Here is a 15,700-nt window from a genome sequence, read left to right as displayed (position 1 = left end):
AAGAAAAACAACTGCTTGAACGCATGGGTCGGGGTGGACATGATTGAGGGTGTGGACTCGAAACTACCACACCAATGCAACTACCAACAATTTGGAAATTGGTCTTGATCAAGGACACATGACAAAACTAGTGGAAATGCGCATTGGCCATGGGTGGGGGGAGTGCGGGGGGTGAAGGGGAAAGGAGGAGCATGAATCATGTAACCATGTTAAAAATGAATATTAATAAATGTTTGAAAAAATAAATGAACAAATAAATAGATAGATAAATAAATAAACGAACAAACAAACAAATAAATAGATAAATAAGACTGTCAATCCAAGAAAAAAAAATCTATAGGAAACACCAGCAAGCAGAATGCTTTAAAGATACAGTAACAGAAGTGGGTTAATAGACTCTACCATGGATGTGTCATTGGGAAGAGCAGTCTTTACAATGTTTATCTGCACCATTCTGCTATACAGCTTCTGGACACGGGTTTACAATTTATGGGTAGTAACAATCCGGCAGTACATTTTGGAGATGATACAAGTTTATGATTCTTACAAGTAGCTTAAAGTAAACTTAGAGAAGATCTGTGCATATGTGCCTTCCATTGGAGCTGTAATGATTTCCTTTTTACAGTTCTATTGGTCATTCAAAAAGATAGTAAAATAGATTCGTGGACATGGGGATGACAACTCAGTATTAGTTCTAGTGCTAAGGAAAGAAACAGCACAATTCATAGAGATAAACAAGCAACTTAAGGAAGGAAAGGAGAACAATATAGAGAAGATAATGCAAGTGTTGGTGAAAGAAGGGACAGTGCAAAATGGGGATAAAAATACAGAAAGTACACAGCAGAATACCACACAAGGGGCAGAAGCAACTGTTCCAATTTTACCCATATGTGACAGAGCTGAAGAGCCTGATTCCTGCATAGTTCATATCAAAGGTCACAAACCCTTCACTAGTGGAGACCTGGACAGCCTAAAAGAGAATGCCTCCCTACTTTCTAGATCCATCCAAATCAATCAAAGAGTTCAAAAGAGCAGTGCGCCTTGTGTAATCTCACATTTAGGGACGTTGACATTCTTTTGGCTAAGCCCACTGAAAGAACTCAGTTTATCCAGGAAATGAGAAATAACCCCAATTTAACCTCGTAGCCCCAGGAATTTGAGGATTTGGAGATTTCCAACCATGGAAATATGTCCTCTTTGAGATGGTGCAGAGATCTTATCGAAGCTATAAAAATACATGTAAAATACATACATTCTCACAGAAAGTAGCTCCATTATTGTGGCTCTGAACTCATAGTGGGTACCTAGGTTGATGAAAGACCTTAAGTCTTTCAAAAACATTCCATTTTACAATGTTGTTCTTACTATGTATCAGTCCATATGAGTCTTCCCATGTTATTCTAAAACCACTTCTTTCATCCTTCTTGGGTGCTTTCATACACATCATTTGTTCATCCATTTCCCAAGTGAGGAGCACCTGTTACTTTCCAGTTCTTCACCACCACAACAAGAGCCTCAATAACTCTTATCTAGTCACCTTTAAACCTCAGCACCTGACATGAATAAGTGACCAACAAACATTTCCTGAACTGAAAAAATAACTCACATTTGTAAATCTCTTTAAAGTTTGTGGCGCACTTTACATGTATTGTGGGAGAGGAAGAGACATTAATATTTCATTCCATCTATTTTTGCCCCAGTCCAGTAGAGGAAATTATAGATTATAAAGGACAGGCAACAACAACACTAAAGTATCAAAGTCTTAACAGTATCCATACTTTATGGCCCTTTATGAAAGAGGGAAGACATTTTTCAGTCAAAACTCAATATAACTGGAGAAAACTGATAGCTATTAGTTTGCTGATGGATGGGCCATACCCCTAGTGGTCCTTTATTATTTTTTTTACTTTTTTTACTTTTGTAATATTTAATAATATTTATTTTTTAGAAAAGTTAACATGGTTACATGATTCATGCTCTTACTTTCCCCTTCGCCCCCCCCCCATCTCCCCTCCCATAGCTGATACACATTTCCATCTAGTGGTCCTTTAAAAAGATCCATTCTCCAGAGAATCAGTCAAGGCAGGAGAAAGCTTGGAGAACTGTGAGCCCTACAAATACTGAATAAAGTTGGTTCTAGTTGTTGGGAGTTGAGTTATGAGGAATAGCAGACCTCAAGGAACCCAACTAAGTAATCTACCCAGCAGAGCTACTATAACCAAAAGGAAGTAACATGAGGACATTATAGAATTATGGCATTCATTTCATAAGGTAGCAAATTTTTTGGTCCTTTGAATAAGCAATGTTTTATTCAGGATAAAGTTTTAGTAATCATTAAACATACTTGAGAAATCACACAGTATCTGTAATCAAATGATCTACAAAGCACTTTACTTATTGAATGAAAATACTGTTTGTGCCTATTAACATTAAAGGACAGATTAGTAGATTTTCTAAGGAAAAAGAATAAAGAATTCCAAGTTCTTGATTTTTTTTAAACCAAGCTCTTTTAAACATAATTCACATGTTATATTCTCTCCAAATATGAAACTTTAATAGCTTAAGCAATTAATAGCAAAAACATAGCATTTTCATCAATATCTGAGCCAAGGAGTTTCTTTTTAAGGTATATTTGAAAATATTATGTTCATATTGTTTAGGGTAAATATGGTTAGGGTTTTTGATCCCTCTGTTCAACACAGTTCTTCATAAAATAGAATTTTAATATACAATGTATTCTGGTCCTGGTAATATAAACTGACAACAGACATGCTTTGATCATGCTTAAAATTCAACTTACAGAGGTAAAATATGAATGCCTAGGCTGACTTTTACTGATCCACAAACAAGTGTACTTCCAAAATAAATATTTTTCTTCTTCACAGTATTGCTTTATAAATGTTCATAAGCACTAAATAAATGTGAACAATTAATATTATTATTGCTCAGTGAATTGGTAAGTAGAGGAACCCAAATTTAAATCTTTGTTTTTAATAATAAAATTCCATTTATGAAATGCCAAAATCTCACCACCAGGTGGCATTGATGACTAAATATTCATGAAGTTTGAGAAAAATTAGTCTGGCCTTATAATAATGTATATTCATCAATGTGTCTTCCCATATCTCAAAATATTTTAAATTTAAGCATATGTCTAAGATTGAAAGAATTCATCTAAGGCAAATAAAAAGAAGCAATTGTTAAAAATAGTCAAATGGATTTATGTTCTCTTCAAAATGGATATATCCTCTAATAATATCAATCAAAATCCATTCTTATATGTCCACACATCCAATAGAACTCTGGTCCACATTCTCATATAAGCTTGACAGAGAGAGTTAATTCAACATGTTGGAGGGCTGCCTTGCTTCCAATTAACATCAGCGGAATACTAGTATAATATGTGGATTGTCCAGTAGTTATACTTACTCTTGCCCCATTTCTAGCCCATTTTTATTTTCAAATATATTTCCTTGATGGCATTTTTTATGTAGCTTCTACTTCATAAGGAGATGTTATAAGATTTTTCTGTAAGATGTTGAAGCCTGCTCAGACCTGCCATGTAACTCTAAATGGTCCTTTGGGTCACTTTTTTTCACCTGAAGCCATAACGCATCACCTTTTATTTCAGAAGAAATTTCTTTAAAATAATTCTAGAATTTCCCAAAGGCAATCCAACTCATTTTCCTCCTTTCCTTGTTCAATTCTGAGCCAAATTCATTGACTATTTTCAGTTCTTCTCCAAGATACATGTAATGGACAAGCTCCATAAACTATCACTTGAAATTATATCATAGTTTGGACAATAAGAATTTTTTATCCCCTGGGTTTTTTTCTGTGTGGATAGTTAGGTCAAACTCACTTGAAAGATGGCTCTGGAGTCTGATGTGATCAGGACACTGTCATATATTATTGTCCTGAAACAGGAGTAATTATAGGATAGGAATTTTTCTTTGACTTGGATTTCACCAGAAATTGTCCACGACAGTGATGAAGATCTTTGATGATCAAGAGTGCAGAACAAGGTTATCTCTGCTGTCACTTCTTTCAGGGAATCTTGTCTAATTTTGACATAAATTTGGACCTTATTGAACAGTCTCTAAGAAATCACTTATCTCAATTAACCAAAAATTTTATAGATATCAAAAAATAGGCACAATGAAATTTTTTAATCATATGCTCTACATCATCTAGGCAGTTATATAAAATGGAATATCATTTGTGAAAATCCTCATGCCCCCTTCTAATAAAATTATCAAGGATACCATTGACATATTTACAGATTGTTCTCTTAAATTTTTATGAAGAGGAAAAAGTACAGTAAATATATAGTTCAGTCCTTTTACTCCTCCCTAACTCCCTATCTCTCTCCCCAAATAGGTTATCATAAACTTCATCTTCTCTTCTCAATCATCCACAAGCATTTATTAAATGCTTACTATATTTGAGGCAGTGTGCTAAGTGGTTATGATTGAGCCATAGCAAAGAAGATACAAGACAAAAATGAAACAGTCCCTGCCCTCAAGGAGATTATGTTCCTCAAATTTCTCATACCTTTCTTTTCCTCTTTATCCCTCTTGATTTCCCTATAGTATTTGAGGGTTGCCTGCTATTGCTAGATACTCTCTCTTTTCTGGATTTTCATGATACTACTCTCTACAGGCTCTCCTCCTACCTGTTTGCCCACTCCTCAATCTCCTTTGCAATGGCTCAATTGTAACCATGCTCTTACTTAAGTGTGCCCACAAGAATTTATCCTGGATCCTGTTCTCTTCTCTCCTACGTTCTCTCACTTAGTGACTTTGTCAGCTCCCATGAGTTTAATTATCACATCTATGCAAATGGCTCATAAATCTTTCTACCCAGTCTATCTTTCTGATGAACTCTAGTCCCACATCACTGTGTGCCTATTAAACATTTCAACCTGGATGTCTAAGAGTTATATCAAACTCAGCATATCCAAAATAGAAGTCATCTTTCCTCTCAAACTCTTCCATTTTCCAAACTTTTCTATTTCTGTTAAAGGTATCACCATTCTTCCAAGTCTCTCAGGTTTGTAACCCACTGTTATCTTCAACACCTCTTATGTACTCCTCAATGCCAAATTTTGCTATTTCTACATCTAACAAGTCTCTTATATTCATTCCCCTTCCCATGCCTTATAAGGTCATTACCTTAAACTGGACCCTTGGTTCCAAGGCAAAAGAGTGGTAAGGAGTAGGCAATGGGGGTTAAGTGACTTGCCTAGGGTCACACAACTAAGAAGTGTCTGAAGCCATATTTGAACCTAGGACCTCCCATCTCTAGGCTTGGCTCTCACTCCACTGAGCCACCCTGCTGCCCCCATCCTCGTCCCCTCTTACGTAGATTTTTGCAATAGGCTCATAATTCTTCCTTCCTCAAATCTCTCTTCACTACAATCCATCCTCCACATAACTGCCAAAATTATTATTCTCCTATTCAGTCAACTCCACTGGCTCTCTACTGCCTCTAGGATAAAGTACAAACTGTGTTGGACATTTATGGCTCTAACTCATATTTCCAGTTTCATTGCACATTACTCTCTTCCTCATACTCTCCAATTCAGCCAAACTGATCTTTCTGTTTTTAATATACTACATGTCATCCTCCATCTAAGTACCTGGCCATTCCCAATGCTTGAAAAGCACTTCTTTACCACATCCACTTCAATGATTCCCTCATTTCTTTAAAATCTTCATTTAGTACCACCTTTTATATAAAGTCTTTCTTGATCTTCCTACTAGGGATCCTAATCTCAAATACTATGGTCTTTCCTCTCTCACTATCTTATATTTATTTTGTCTTCATTCTGTATATTTTTATGTATATATACACATATAGATTCATATGACAGAATATAGTTGCTTTAAGAGAAAGAACCATTTCATTCTTTTAATTCTCATTTTATTCTTTGTATCTCCAGCCCCTAGAACAATGTCTTACACAGAGTATGTACTTAATAAAGGTCTGTTAATTAACTGACTGATAACTGATTGAGCAATGACTCCCACATTAATAATCATTTCCTGCCCATTAAAATATGATCAATTTCATTTTTGTAATTATTCAGTGCTTGCCATATCTAGTACTTTCTGATTTTTTTCTCAAAAAAAATCATATTGTGCAGTCATGATGTACTTGTCTTTGTCCTCTCTTATTCCTTACTCTTGACCATATTTTTCAACATTTTTTATGTCCTTTCTTCTCTTTGCATTGAAATCACCCAACTATCCATGTATATGTTGATTTAATTTGTAGGATTATTTCAAAATCTTCAGATAATTTATCTTCCTCTCTTTTTTCTCTGAAATTGATGTTGGCTCACAAGTCATATTCTAATGTTATTGTCCTATATCAATGCTCTTTCACTATCAATGCCTGAGAAAAAGCTGCTGATAATCATTGCCTCTGCTTCCTCACATCTCACTTCTCAATCTCTTACGATCTAGCTTCTGAACTCACTTCATTAAAACTTCTTTCTCTAAAGTTACTTTTCTCAGTCTTTATCTTCTTAACCATTGTACAGTATTTGATACTTTCTAAGACATTGTCTTCTCTATGGTTTCTCATGACTACTTTGTCTCCATTCTTATCTCACCTGTATGACCCATTCAGTCTTGTTTCCATTGCTGGATTATCATTCATGTTTATCCCTCTAAGGGCAGGCATATTCAAAGAGTCTGTCCTGGACTCTGCTCTGCTCTCAACAGTTTCTCTAGGTAATGTCATCAATCCCCATGACTTCAGTTATCATCTCTATACATCTAGAGATGATACATATACGTGTGTGTGTGTGTGTGTGTGCACGCGTTCCTTCTCCTCTCTCTCTTGCACTCAAGTCAACTTCCTGAAGAATTTCTCCTTCTTGGTGTCTCATAAGGATCTGAAACTTGAGATGTAGAAAACTGAACTATCTTTCAAATGAAACCTTGTCTTCTAAAATCTCTATTGCTATCAAGGGCATCATCATTCTTCAGCTACCCAGGTTCCCAACCCCAGATCATCTTCACTTTCCCATCCCATATTCAATTGGTCACCAAGGCTTCCTAAATCTGCCTCCACCACACCTCTCACACTCAAACCATTCTCTATACTTATAACTACCACCACTCTAGTTTAAGTAAGTCCTCATTACCATTGCCTGTTCTATTACAATAATTTCCCAACTGATCTCTATGTCTCCAGTTTTTCTTCTCTCCAATCCATTCTCCACATAGCTACCAAACTGATATTCCTAAAGCCCATATTGCTATTCTATTAAACACCAGTGGCTCCCTACTGCCTCTAAGATAAAGCTGCCAACTATTCTGTTTGACATTTAAATCCTTCACATTCTGGATTCACCTAGCTTTTTATATTTATTTTATAGTACTCTCTTCCTCAATCTCTATGTTACAGCCAAACTGACCTTGCCATTTGCTAAACAAGAAATTCTATTTCCTGAATCTTAACCTTTGCCCAGTCTAAACCCCATTCTTGGAATGTTTGCCCTCCTCACCAGCTACCTCTTGGAATTCCTTCCTCCCTTTAGCACTCACCTTCAATGCTAATTCCTGAATAAGCCTTTTCCTACTGTCCCAGTTTGTAGTCCCATCGCCCTAGAAATTACTCTGAATTTAATTTGATCTATCACATTTACTTTTCTGGAGATACCATCCCACCCCCTAATAGAATGGAAGTTCCTTGAGGGCATGTACTATTTTGACTTTTATTTTTATATCCCCAGAAAGTAGAACAGTGGTATCTGGGATGTAATTGACCCTTAATAACTACATCATAACTTCAATTATTTTCATGGTGGTCTTTTTGTAAAAACTTCTCATAAGCAGACAAGATAACCAAATATCCCATAAAATGTTTCTTCTTGGCTCAGAAAAATAGATTTCACCAACTCCTTCCATACTTGTACATCTATGCAACACTGATCCATGGAATGGTTCCAAATCTATGATTCTATGATGTTCCCATAAGTTCAACATAAGGGTCCATCCAAAATACTAGGAATGCTCTGTACATTTTCTTCATGTTGGGGGAGTGGTGGTGGTGGTAAGATGTTCATATCAGCCATGTTACGTATGATTTTTTTCTAGTCATACTTTTTTTAGAACAGCTTTTATATCACTTTTTCTATATGATTTCTCATTGATAATGTTATAGCCTAGTATTCCTACCATATGCCTCTTTTCATTGCCCTTTAGGTGGCTTTCAACTTAAATTTTTAGGAGACCATATTTCCTTGTAGTTATATATCACCAGAAAAATACTATTTTTTTAAAACCCTTACCTTCCATCTTAGAATCAGTACTGTGTATTGGTTCCAAGGCAGAAGAGTGGTAAGGGCTAGGCAATGGGGGTCAAGTGACTTGCCCAGAGTCACACAGCTAGGAAGTGTCTGAGGCCAGATTTGAACCCAGGACCTCCAATCTCTGGGCCTGGCTCTCAATCCACTGAGCTACCCAGCTGCTCCCAAGAATACTTATTTTAATAAGTTGGAATTAATATTATATAGTACATCTGAAATTGTGTTGCAATGAGGTTCTATTCTAAACCAATTGACTTTGTTCCATTGTATAGTAGCAAGCTAAAACTCTACCTCAGACAAAGTCTGTCTATGTTTGTCACAGGCCGTGATCTTTGGGGCAGCACTGATAAATTAGCACATTCTAATATCTGTCCTAAAATAATAACTAAGTGCACTACCTCCTACTGTTAGGTTAGTAGCAGTATTTTCAAATAAGGGAAGGGCTTCATTCATCCTCTAAAACATATTACATATATCCTTTGACCTAGCAATACCACTACTGTGTCTGTATCCCAAAGAGATCAGAGATAAGGGAAAAAGAGACCTCCCTGCACCAAAATATTTTTGGTGGCTCTTTTTGTAGTGGCAAAGAATTAGAAAATGATAAGTTGTCCATCTCTTGAGGAATGAATGATCAAATTGTGGTATATGGTTATAATGGAATATTATTACATCATAAGAAACAGGACAAGTTCAAAAAAACCTAGAGACTTGAACCAATACAAAGTGAAGTGAGCATACAGAGCAATGGATACAATTACAGAATATTATGCAATGATCAATGGTGAAGGACTAAACTATTCTCAGCAAAGCAAGTTTCTAAGATATCAACAAGGGGGCAGCTAGGTGGGGGCAGATGGGTGGCTCATTGGTTTGAGAGCCATGCCCAGAGATTGGAGGTCCTGGGTTCAAATTTGACCTCAGACACTTCCCTGCTATGTGACCCTGGGCAAGTCACTTAACCCCCATTGCCCACCCTTACCACTCTTCTGCCTTAGAGTATTGATTCTAAGATGGAAGGTAAAGGTTTTAAGAAAAACACACACACACACACACACACACACACACACACACACACACGGGACTCAAGATGAAAATGTTAACCACAGCCAAATAAGAAACTATTGGAGTTTAAGTGAAGATAAAAGCATGCCATCTTCCACTTTATTTACTTCATGAGATTTTTTTTATATATGTGATATGTGTCTTCTATCACAACAGGAGCAACATAAAAATATGTAATGCATGAAAGTACTGGTATAACTTATATCTGACTATTTACAATCCTCAGGGAAGGTAAGAGGGAGAAAAATCTGAATCCTAAAATTTCAGGAAGCAATTGTCAAAAATTGTTTCTATAATATATCTGTCAGATCTATGGGAAAGGAATGAATTTAAGACCAAGCAAGAGATAGAGAACATTACAAGATATAACATGAATAATTTTGATTATATTAAACATAAGAGGTTTTACACAAACAAAACTAATGCAACCAAAATTAGAAAGGAAGCAACAAACTAGGAAAAAAACTTTATAAAAAAATTCTCTGACAAAGTTTTAATTTCCCAAATATATAAGAAATTAAGTCAAATTTGCAAAAAAAATCAAGCCAATCCCCAATTGACAAATGGTCAAAAGACATGAATAGGCAATTTTCAGATGGAGAAATCAAAACTATCAATAATCACATGAAAAAATGTTCTAAATCCTTCCTGATTAGAAAAATGCAAAGCAAAACAACTCTGAGGTAGCACCTCATACCTATCAGATTGGCCAATATGACAGTAAAGGAAAATAATTGATGTTGGAGGGGTTGTGGCAAAATTGGGACACAGATGCACTGCTGGAGGAGTTGTGAATTGATCCAACCATTCTGGAAGACAATTTGGAATTATGCCCAAAGAACTTTAAAAGATTTCATGCCCCTTGATCCAACTATGCCACCACTGGGTTTGTACCCCAAAAAGATAAAAAATATATTTGTACAAAAATATTTACAGCTGCATTTTTTGTGGTGGTAAAAAACTGGAAAATGAGGGGTTGTCCCTCAATTGGGGAATGGCTGAACAAATTGTGGTATATGATGGTGATGGAATACTATTGTGCTATAAAGAATAATAAACAGGACAATTTCTACATTAACTGATGTAGAGTGAAATGAGCAATACCAGGAGAACATCATACACAGAAACTGAAACAATGTGGGACAATCAAATGTAATAGACTTTGCTATTAATAGCAATGCAATGATCAAGAACAATCCTGTGGAACTTAATGAAAAAAGAGTACTATCCACATCGAGAGAAAGAACTGCGGGAGTAGAAACGCAGAAGTAAAACATATGACTTATCACTTGGTTATATGGATATATGACTTGGGGTTGTAGTTTTAAAAGATTACTCTATTACAAATATAAATAATATGGAAACTGGTTTTGAGTAATAAGATATGTACAAACCAGTGGAATTGCTTGTCAGCTCTAGGATGAGGGAAGAGCGAGGAGGGAAAGAACATGAATCATATAACAGTGGGAAAATATTCCAAAAAATAAATTAAATAATGTGAAAAAAAGAAAAGAAAAAATTATTTCTATGTGTACTTGAAAAATAAATAAAGGGAAATATATATAACATTTACATAGTGGCAGTTTCTAAGAAATTAAAGCCATTTCATGGGCATTATTTAATGTTTTTTGTTTTTTGTAGCAGAGATGACGTTCCTTCCCTCCACTATGAGATATTTAGTGGAAACAACTTTCTAATTTCCACCATTTTTTACAATACAACTGTAGGTTGAATGACTACTTTTACTCTTTTTTTTCTTCTGGATGTCAACTATTTCAACCTCTGTTGGTGAGTTCCTGCTCATCACACTGTTTGACTAAAAATTTATCTATCAAAGAAATTTTATCTGTTTTACTCTATCTCAACAATTTATTATTTTGCACTTGATTTTACTATTCTTGTTTATAGGGAATAACAGCATTGTATTGTATTAATACCATCAGTTGCAAACATGCTATTAGGCAGTTTTGTTTCTCTATTTTATGGGAAGCCAAAATAGGAGCAAGGATGTCTAGTGTCAGTATAAATAGGTTTATCTCAAGGCTCTGACTTGGGTCCTCAACTCTTCTCTGTCTATACTATTTTCTTAAATGAATTCATCAGTTCCCCAGATTCAGTTATCATCTCTATGCTGATGATTCTCAGATCTACTTATCTAGCCCTGATTTCTCTATCTTCCAGCTTTGCATCTCTGGTTGTCTATTACACTCAACATCTCTGAAACTCATCTTGTTATCTTCCCTTCCTCTCCAATACCAAATTCTCCCCTCTTCCTAACTTCCCTATGACTGTGGAAGATATCACCATACTTCTAGTCAACTTAGGCTCACAACCTTATAAATATCATTCTCAACTCTTCACTCTCTCCATGCCCTAATATCCAAATGGCTGTCAAGTCCTTTCATATATACCTCTATGATATCTTCTCATAGGCACCTCCTTTCCTCTGATACTGTGACCACTTTGGTGTAGGCCATCAGTCATTTCATGCCTGGGTTGTTGAAATTCCTTGCTAGTTAGTCTCCTGGGGTCAAGTATCTCTACCACTCAGCTGTCAAATTGACCTTCCCAAAGGGTAGGCCTAACCATGTCAGCCCCCTACTGAATAAACTCTAGTAGCTCCCTTTCAGCTCCAGGATCAAATATAAAATACTCTGCTTGGTATTCAAAGCCCTTTGGCCTTTCCAACATTTCAAGTCTTCTCACATTTTACTCACTCCTAATAAATTTTGTCATCCACTTACACTGACTTCCTTGTTATTCCTTAAACAAGATTATTTCCAGACATAAATAAAAACTTATCTAAAACAAACAAAAAAAACAACATCACTGAGCCTAGACTTCAATTCTGACTCTGACAGTAGCTACATGACTTTAAGCAAGTCACTATACTTCTGTGGACCTCAGTTTCTCTAGCTGCAAAAATGGGAATAAAAATAACCTGCATACTTAATTTCCCTACTCCACTATTACATATACACTTATGCCACCTACTCACTGGGTTAAAGCACAATTTAAATACATATTATTTTTTTACTTGTTCTCGTCCCAAAGAGGAAGGCCTGATTATCTAAGGCTGGTACAGAGTAAAAGTCAAGGAACCTAGCAGACCCCAAGCCAATTCCAAGAAACCAAGAAAAATCAAGGCCCAGATAAGGGAACTACAGAATACCAAATTTACCAAGCCAAAGGACAAATATGGAAGGGGAGAATCAATAAGCAGGTCAGTATCTAGAACAGATAATGGGGTTGGACTAGAATCTAATCACTAAGTGATCTCTAAAAACTCTTCCAACTTGAGCATCCTGATTCTAAGAGCCAGAAAACAAGAGCTACTGAGCAGAAATGATTGAAACAGATGAACACTCTTGTCAGCTTCTAGAATTCTTGTTCTCTTGTCCCTGTTGCTACTTAAAAGGGCTCAATTTAAAGAGTCTAACACAGATCAGATCAGATAAAATTCATCAAGGACAGACCTAGAAAGAGTTATTAAAATGTAAGAAAAATCAGTAACTTTTCAGAAGGTATTCTCCCTAATCAATTAAGCTAGACATCATAAGAGAAAATTTTCCTTTTTACTCTTGTCTTTGACCAAGGTTGAATTTGGAATGAATGGACCAATGGTCTAGCCCAATCTGGAATTTACTTGCTTATGCCTCACTCATTTTATTGATATTCTCAGAAAGATCTCCATTGGCAGCATGTTACATTGGACAGAGTACCAGACTTGAAATCAGAAAGACCTGGAGATCAAGGCCCTACTTCAGATACTTACATGTATATCCCCAGGCAAGTCCCATAACCTCTCATTGTAGCTCTTTTTCTTCATCTATAAAATAAGGGGTCTAGTCTTGATGGTCTTTAAGATCCGTTCTAGAGACAGATAGGTAGCTCAGTGTAAAGTCAGGCCTGAAGATAGGTGGTCCTGGGTTCAAATCTGTCCTCAGATACTTCTTAGCTGTGTGACCCTGGGCAAGTCACCTAACGCTAACTGCCTAACCTTTACCACTCTTCTGCCTTGGAAACTGGTATTTAGTATCAATTCTAAGTCAGACGGTAAGGGTTTTTAAAAAAAATCTTTTTGATTTAAAAATCTATTAATTCTATGATAATGTGACATTTCTTCTGGAAAGGTAACTTCTAATTGTTCTTTGGATAATTCTCAGAAGTCTCAACAATGCCAAAAATTCAAACATCTTATGAGAATCCATACCTAAGAGAGAAATAAAGCTATTTCTGAGGAAGTCCCAGGTCTGTAGGTGAACCAAGGGAGACTATCAATGACCCAAAAACTCTACTGAGCCCCAAATTCTTATGAGGAACTACTGTTTTTTCAACTGTTCAAGTGTTCTAGGACCAACTTTTCCCCTGTGGTGCTTTAATATTCTCTAGGTCAAATAGATGTGCTTCTGTTCTACTAAAGCAGGAACATGAAGACAACAAAACCAAAATATGGGAAATAGTATGCAGATGGGTTTGTAGTCTGACTATTTCTGCCCAGGCCCCACCATTTACTTACTAGTCCCTGTGGCCTTCGGTAGTTCCTTAACTCTGACAGTCAGTTTCCCTTCTAGGAAATATAATACGCAGCCTATCTGCTCCACAGGTTTGATTTTTTTTAGTGCTTTATAAATGGTAAGGTATTATATAAATGTGAATTATTATGAGGTTCGTGGAGGAGACCTTGAAAAGGCATTTCAAGGAAAGGCTAGAGGACCCCTTTTAGAGAAGTCTTGTTCAAGGCTTCAGGATCCCTTACAATGCTGAGATTCTGAGATTCTAGAAATTTAGAAGTGGAAGGTGCCTTGAAGGCAGTGTAGGACAATAGAAAGAACACTGGCTCTAGAGCAGGAATCAGCAACCTTTTTGGCCGTGAGAGCCATAAATACCACATTTTTTAAAATGTAATTTCGTGAGAGCCATACAGTGCTCACAGTGCTGCTCCTGTAACAGCGCCTGAAAAAAAACTGACTTATGGCTCTTGCAGAAAGAGCCATATCTGACCCTCAAAAGAGCCAGATATGGCTCAAGAGCCATACGTTGCTGACCTCTGCTCTAGAGTTAGAGAACCTGGCTTCAGATCACCCTGCTGATGCTTCCTAACTGTGTGATTTTGGGCAAATCATTGACGCTCCTACTCCTCAACTACCTCATCTATAAAATATCTCTTCTGCCCTTTAGCTAAACTCTTCAAAAAGGCCATTTACCGTGGGTGCCTCCACTTTCTCCACTCTCCCTCTCTTCTTAACCTCTTACAATCTGGCCTTATCATTCACCAAAACTATTCTCTCCAAAATTACTAATGCTCTCTTAGTTGACAAATCCAATGGCCTTTTCTCAATCCTCATGTCTCTGTGGCCTTTGACATTTTTGATAACTCTGTCTTGATCTTCTCTCCTCTCTAGGTTTTCAGGACACCTCTCTCTCTCTCTCTCTCTCTCTCTCTCTCTCTCTCTCTCTCTCTCTCTCTCTCTCTCTCTCTCTTAGTTTCCCTCCTACCTATCTGACCCTTCTTTCTCTTTCTTCTTTGCTGGATCTTCCCCATCCCATTTTCTTTAACCACAAATGTCCCTCAGGGTTCTATCCTGGGACTTCTTCTCTTCTTCCTTCACACTACTTCACTTGGTAATCTATCTCAGCAGCTCCCAGGGACTTAATTACCGTCTCTATGCTAATATTTCTCAAATCTACTTCTTCTGCCTCAAAGTCTCTGCTAACTGCCAATCTCACATCTCCAACTGCCTTTCAGACATCTTGAACTGGTAGACCTCTTAAACTCAATATGTCCAAAAAGGAATTCATAATCTTTCCTCCTACAGTTTCCCCACTCCTGTCTTTTCTATTACTATAGATGGCAACACCATTCCCCTTACAATAGGAGGGTTGGACTAGATGGTGCTCTAAATCTATAATCCTATGATGGCCAACCTCCCTCTTTTCACATATAAACTAAGGCCCAGAAAAATGACAGTATTGATCCAAGATCACAAAGGTAAGTAAATAGATAGCAGAGCTGCAGTGTTTATTCAGTCATGTCCACTGACTTCAAAACTACAACTCTTTCAATTACACTGACACTTCATGAGATTTGAACCACTGTCATTACTATGTTTCCATCCTCCTGCCAGATTTGTAGGAAAGGAAAGTGGGAATTCTGAAAGTAACTTCAATTTAACTTCAATGTACATAACTGGTATTTATTTTCGACCAGCCATTCCAACAAAGAACTTACAAACTAGCAAATTAGCATTGTGGAGGTTACTTATTATATGATAACATTTACTTTCATTCATTCATCAGTGTCTATTATAT

The 15,700-nt window shown here is 36.6% G+C and overlaps 1 protein-coding gene across 2 annotated transcripts in view; it reads right to left on the bottom strand.

Moving 5' to 3' along the window:
* Positions 1 to 15,700, bottom strand: part of COMMD1 (copper metabolism domain containing 1) — a 292,169-nt gene that overhangs the window by 266,985 nt on the left and 9,484 nt on the right. The window contains exon 2 of one of the 2 annotated variants that reach the window (XM_044663368.1): positions 13,164 to 13,217. The exons of the other annotated variant lie outside the window; for it this stretch is intronic. Within the exon in view, the coding sequence (XP_044519303.1) occupies positions 13,164 to 13,217 (54 nt within the window). The remainder of the gene's footprint in view (positions 1 to 13,163; positions 13,218 to 15,700) is intronic. 2 annotated transcript variants of the gene reach the window in all.

The sequence above is a fragment of the Gracilinanus agilis genome, chromosome 2 (genome assembly GCF_016433145.1).
Source record: "Gracilinanus agilis isolate LMUSP501 chromosome 2, AgileGrace, whole genome shotgun sequence".
Lineage (NCBI taxonomy): Eukaryota > Metazoa > Chordata > Mammalia > Didelphimorphia > Didelphidae > Gracilinanus > Gracilinanus agilis.
The sequence above is the reverse complement of the archived record's forward strand: the minus strand, read 5'-3'. Positions and strand labels throughout refer to the sequence as shown.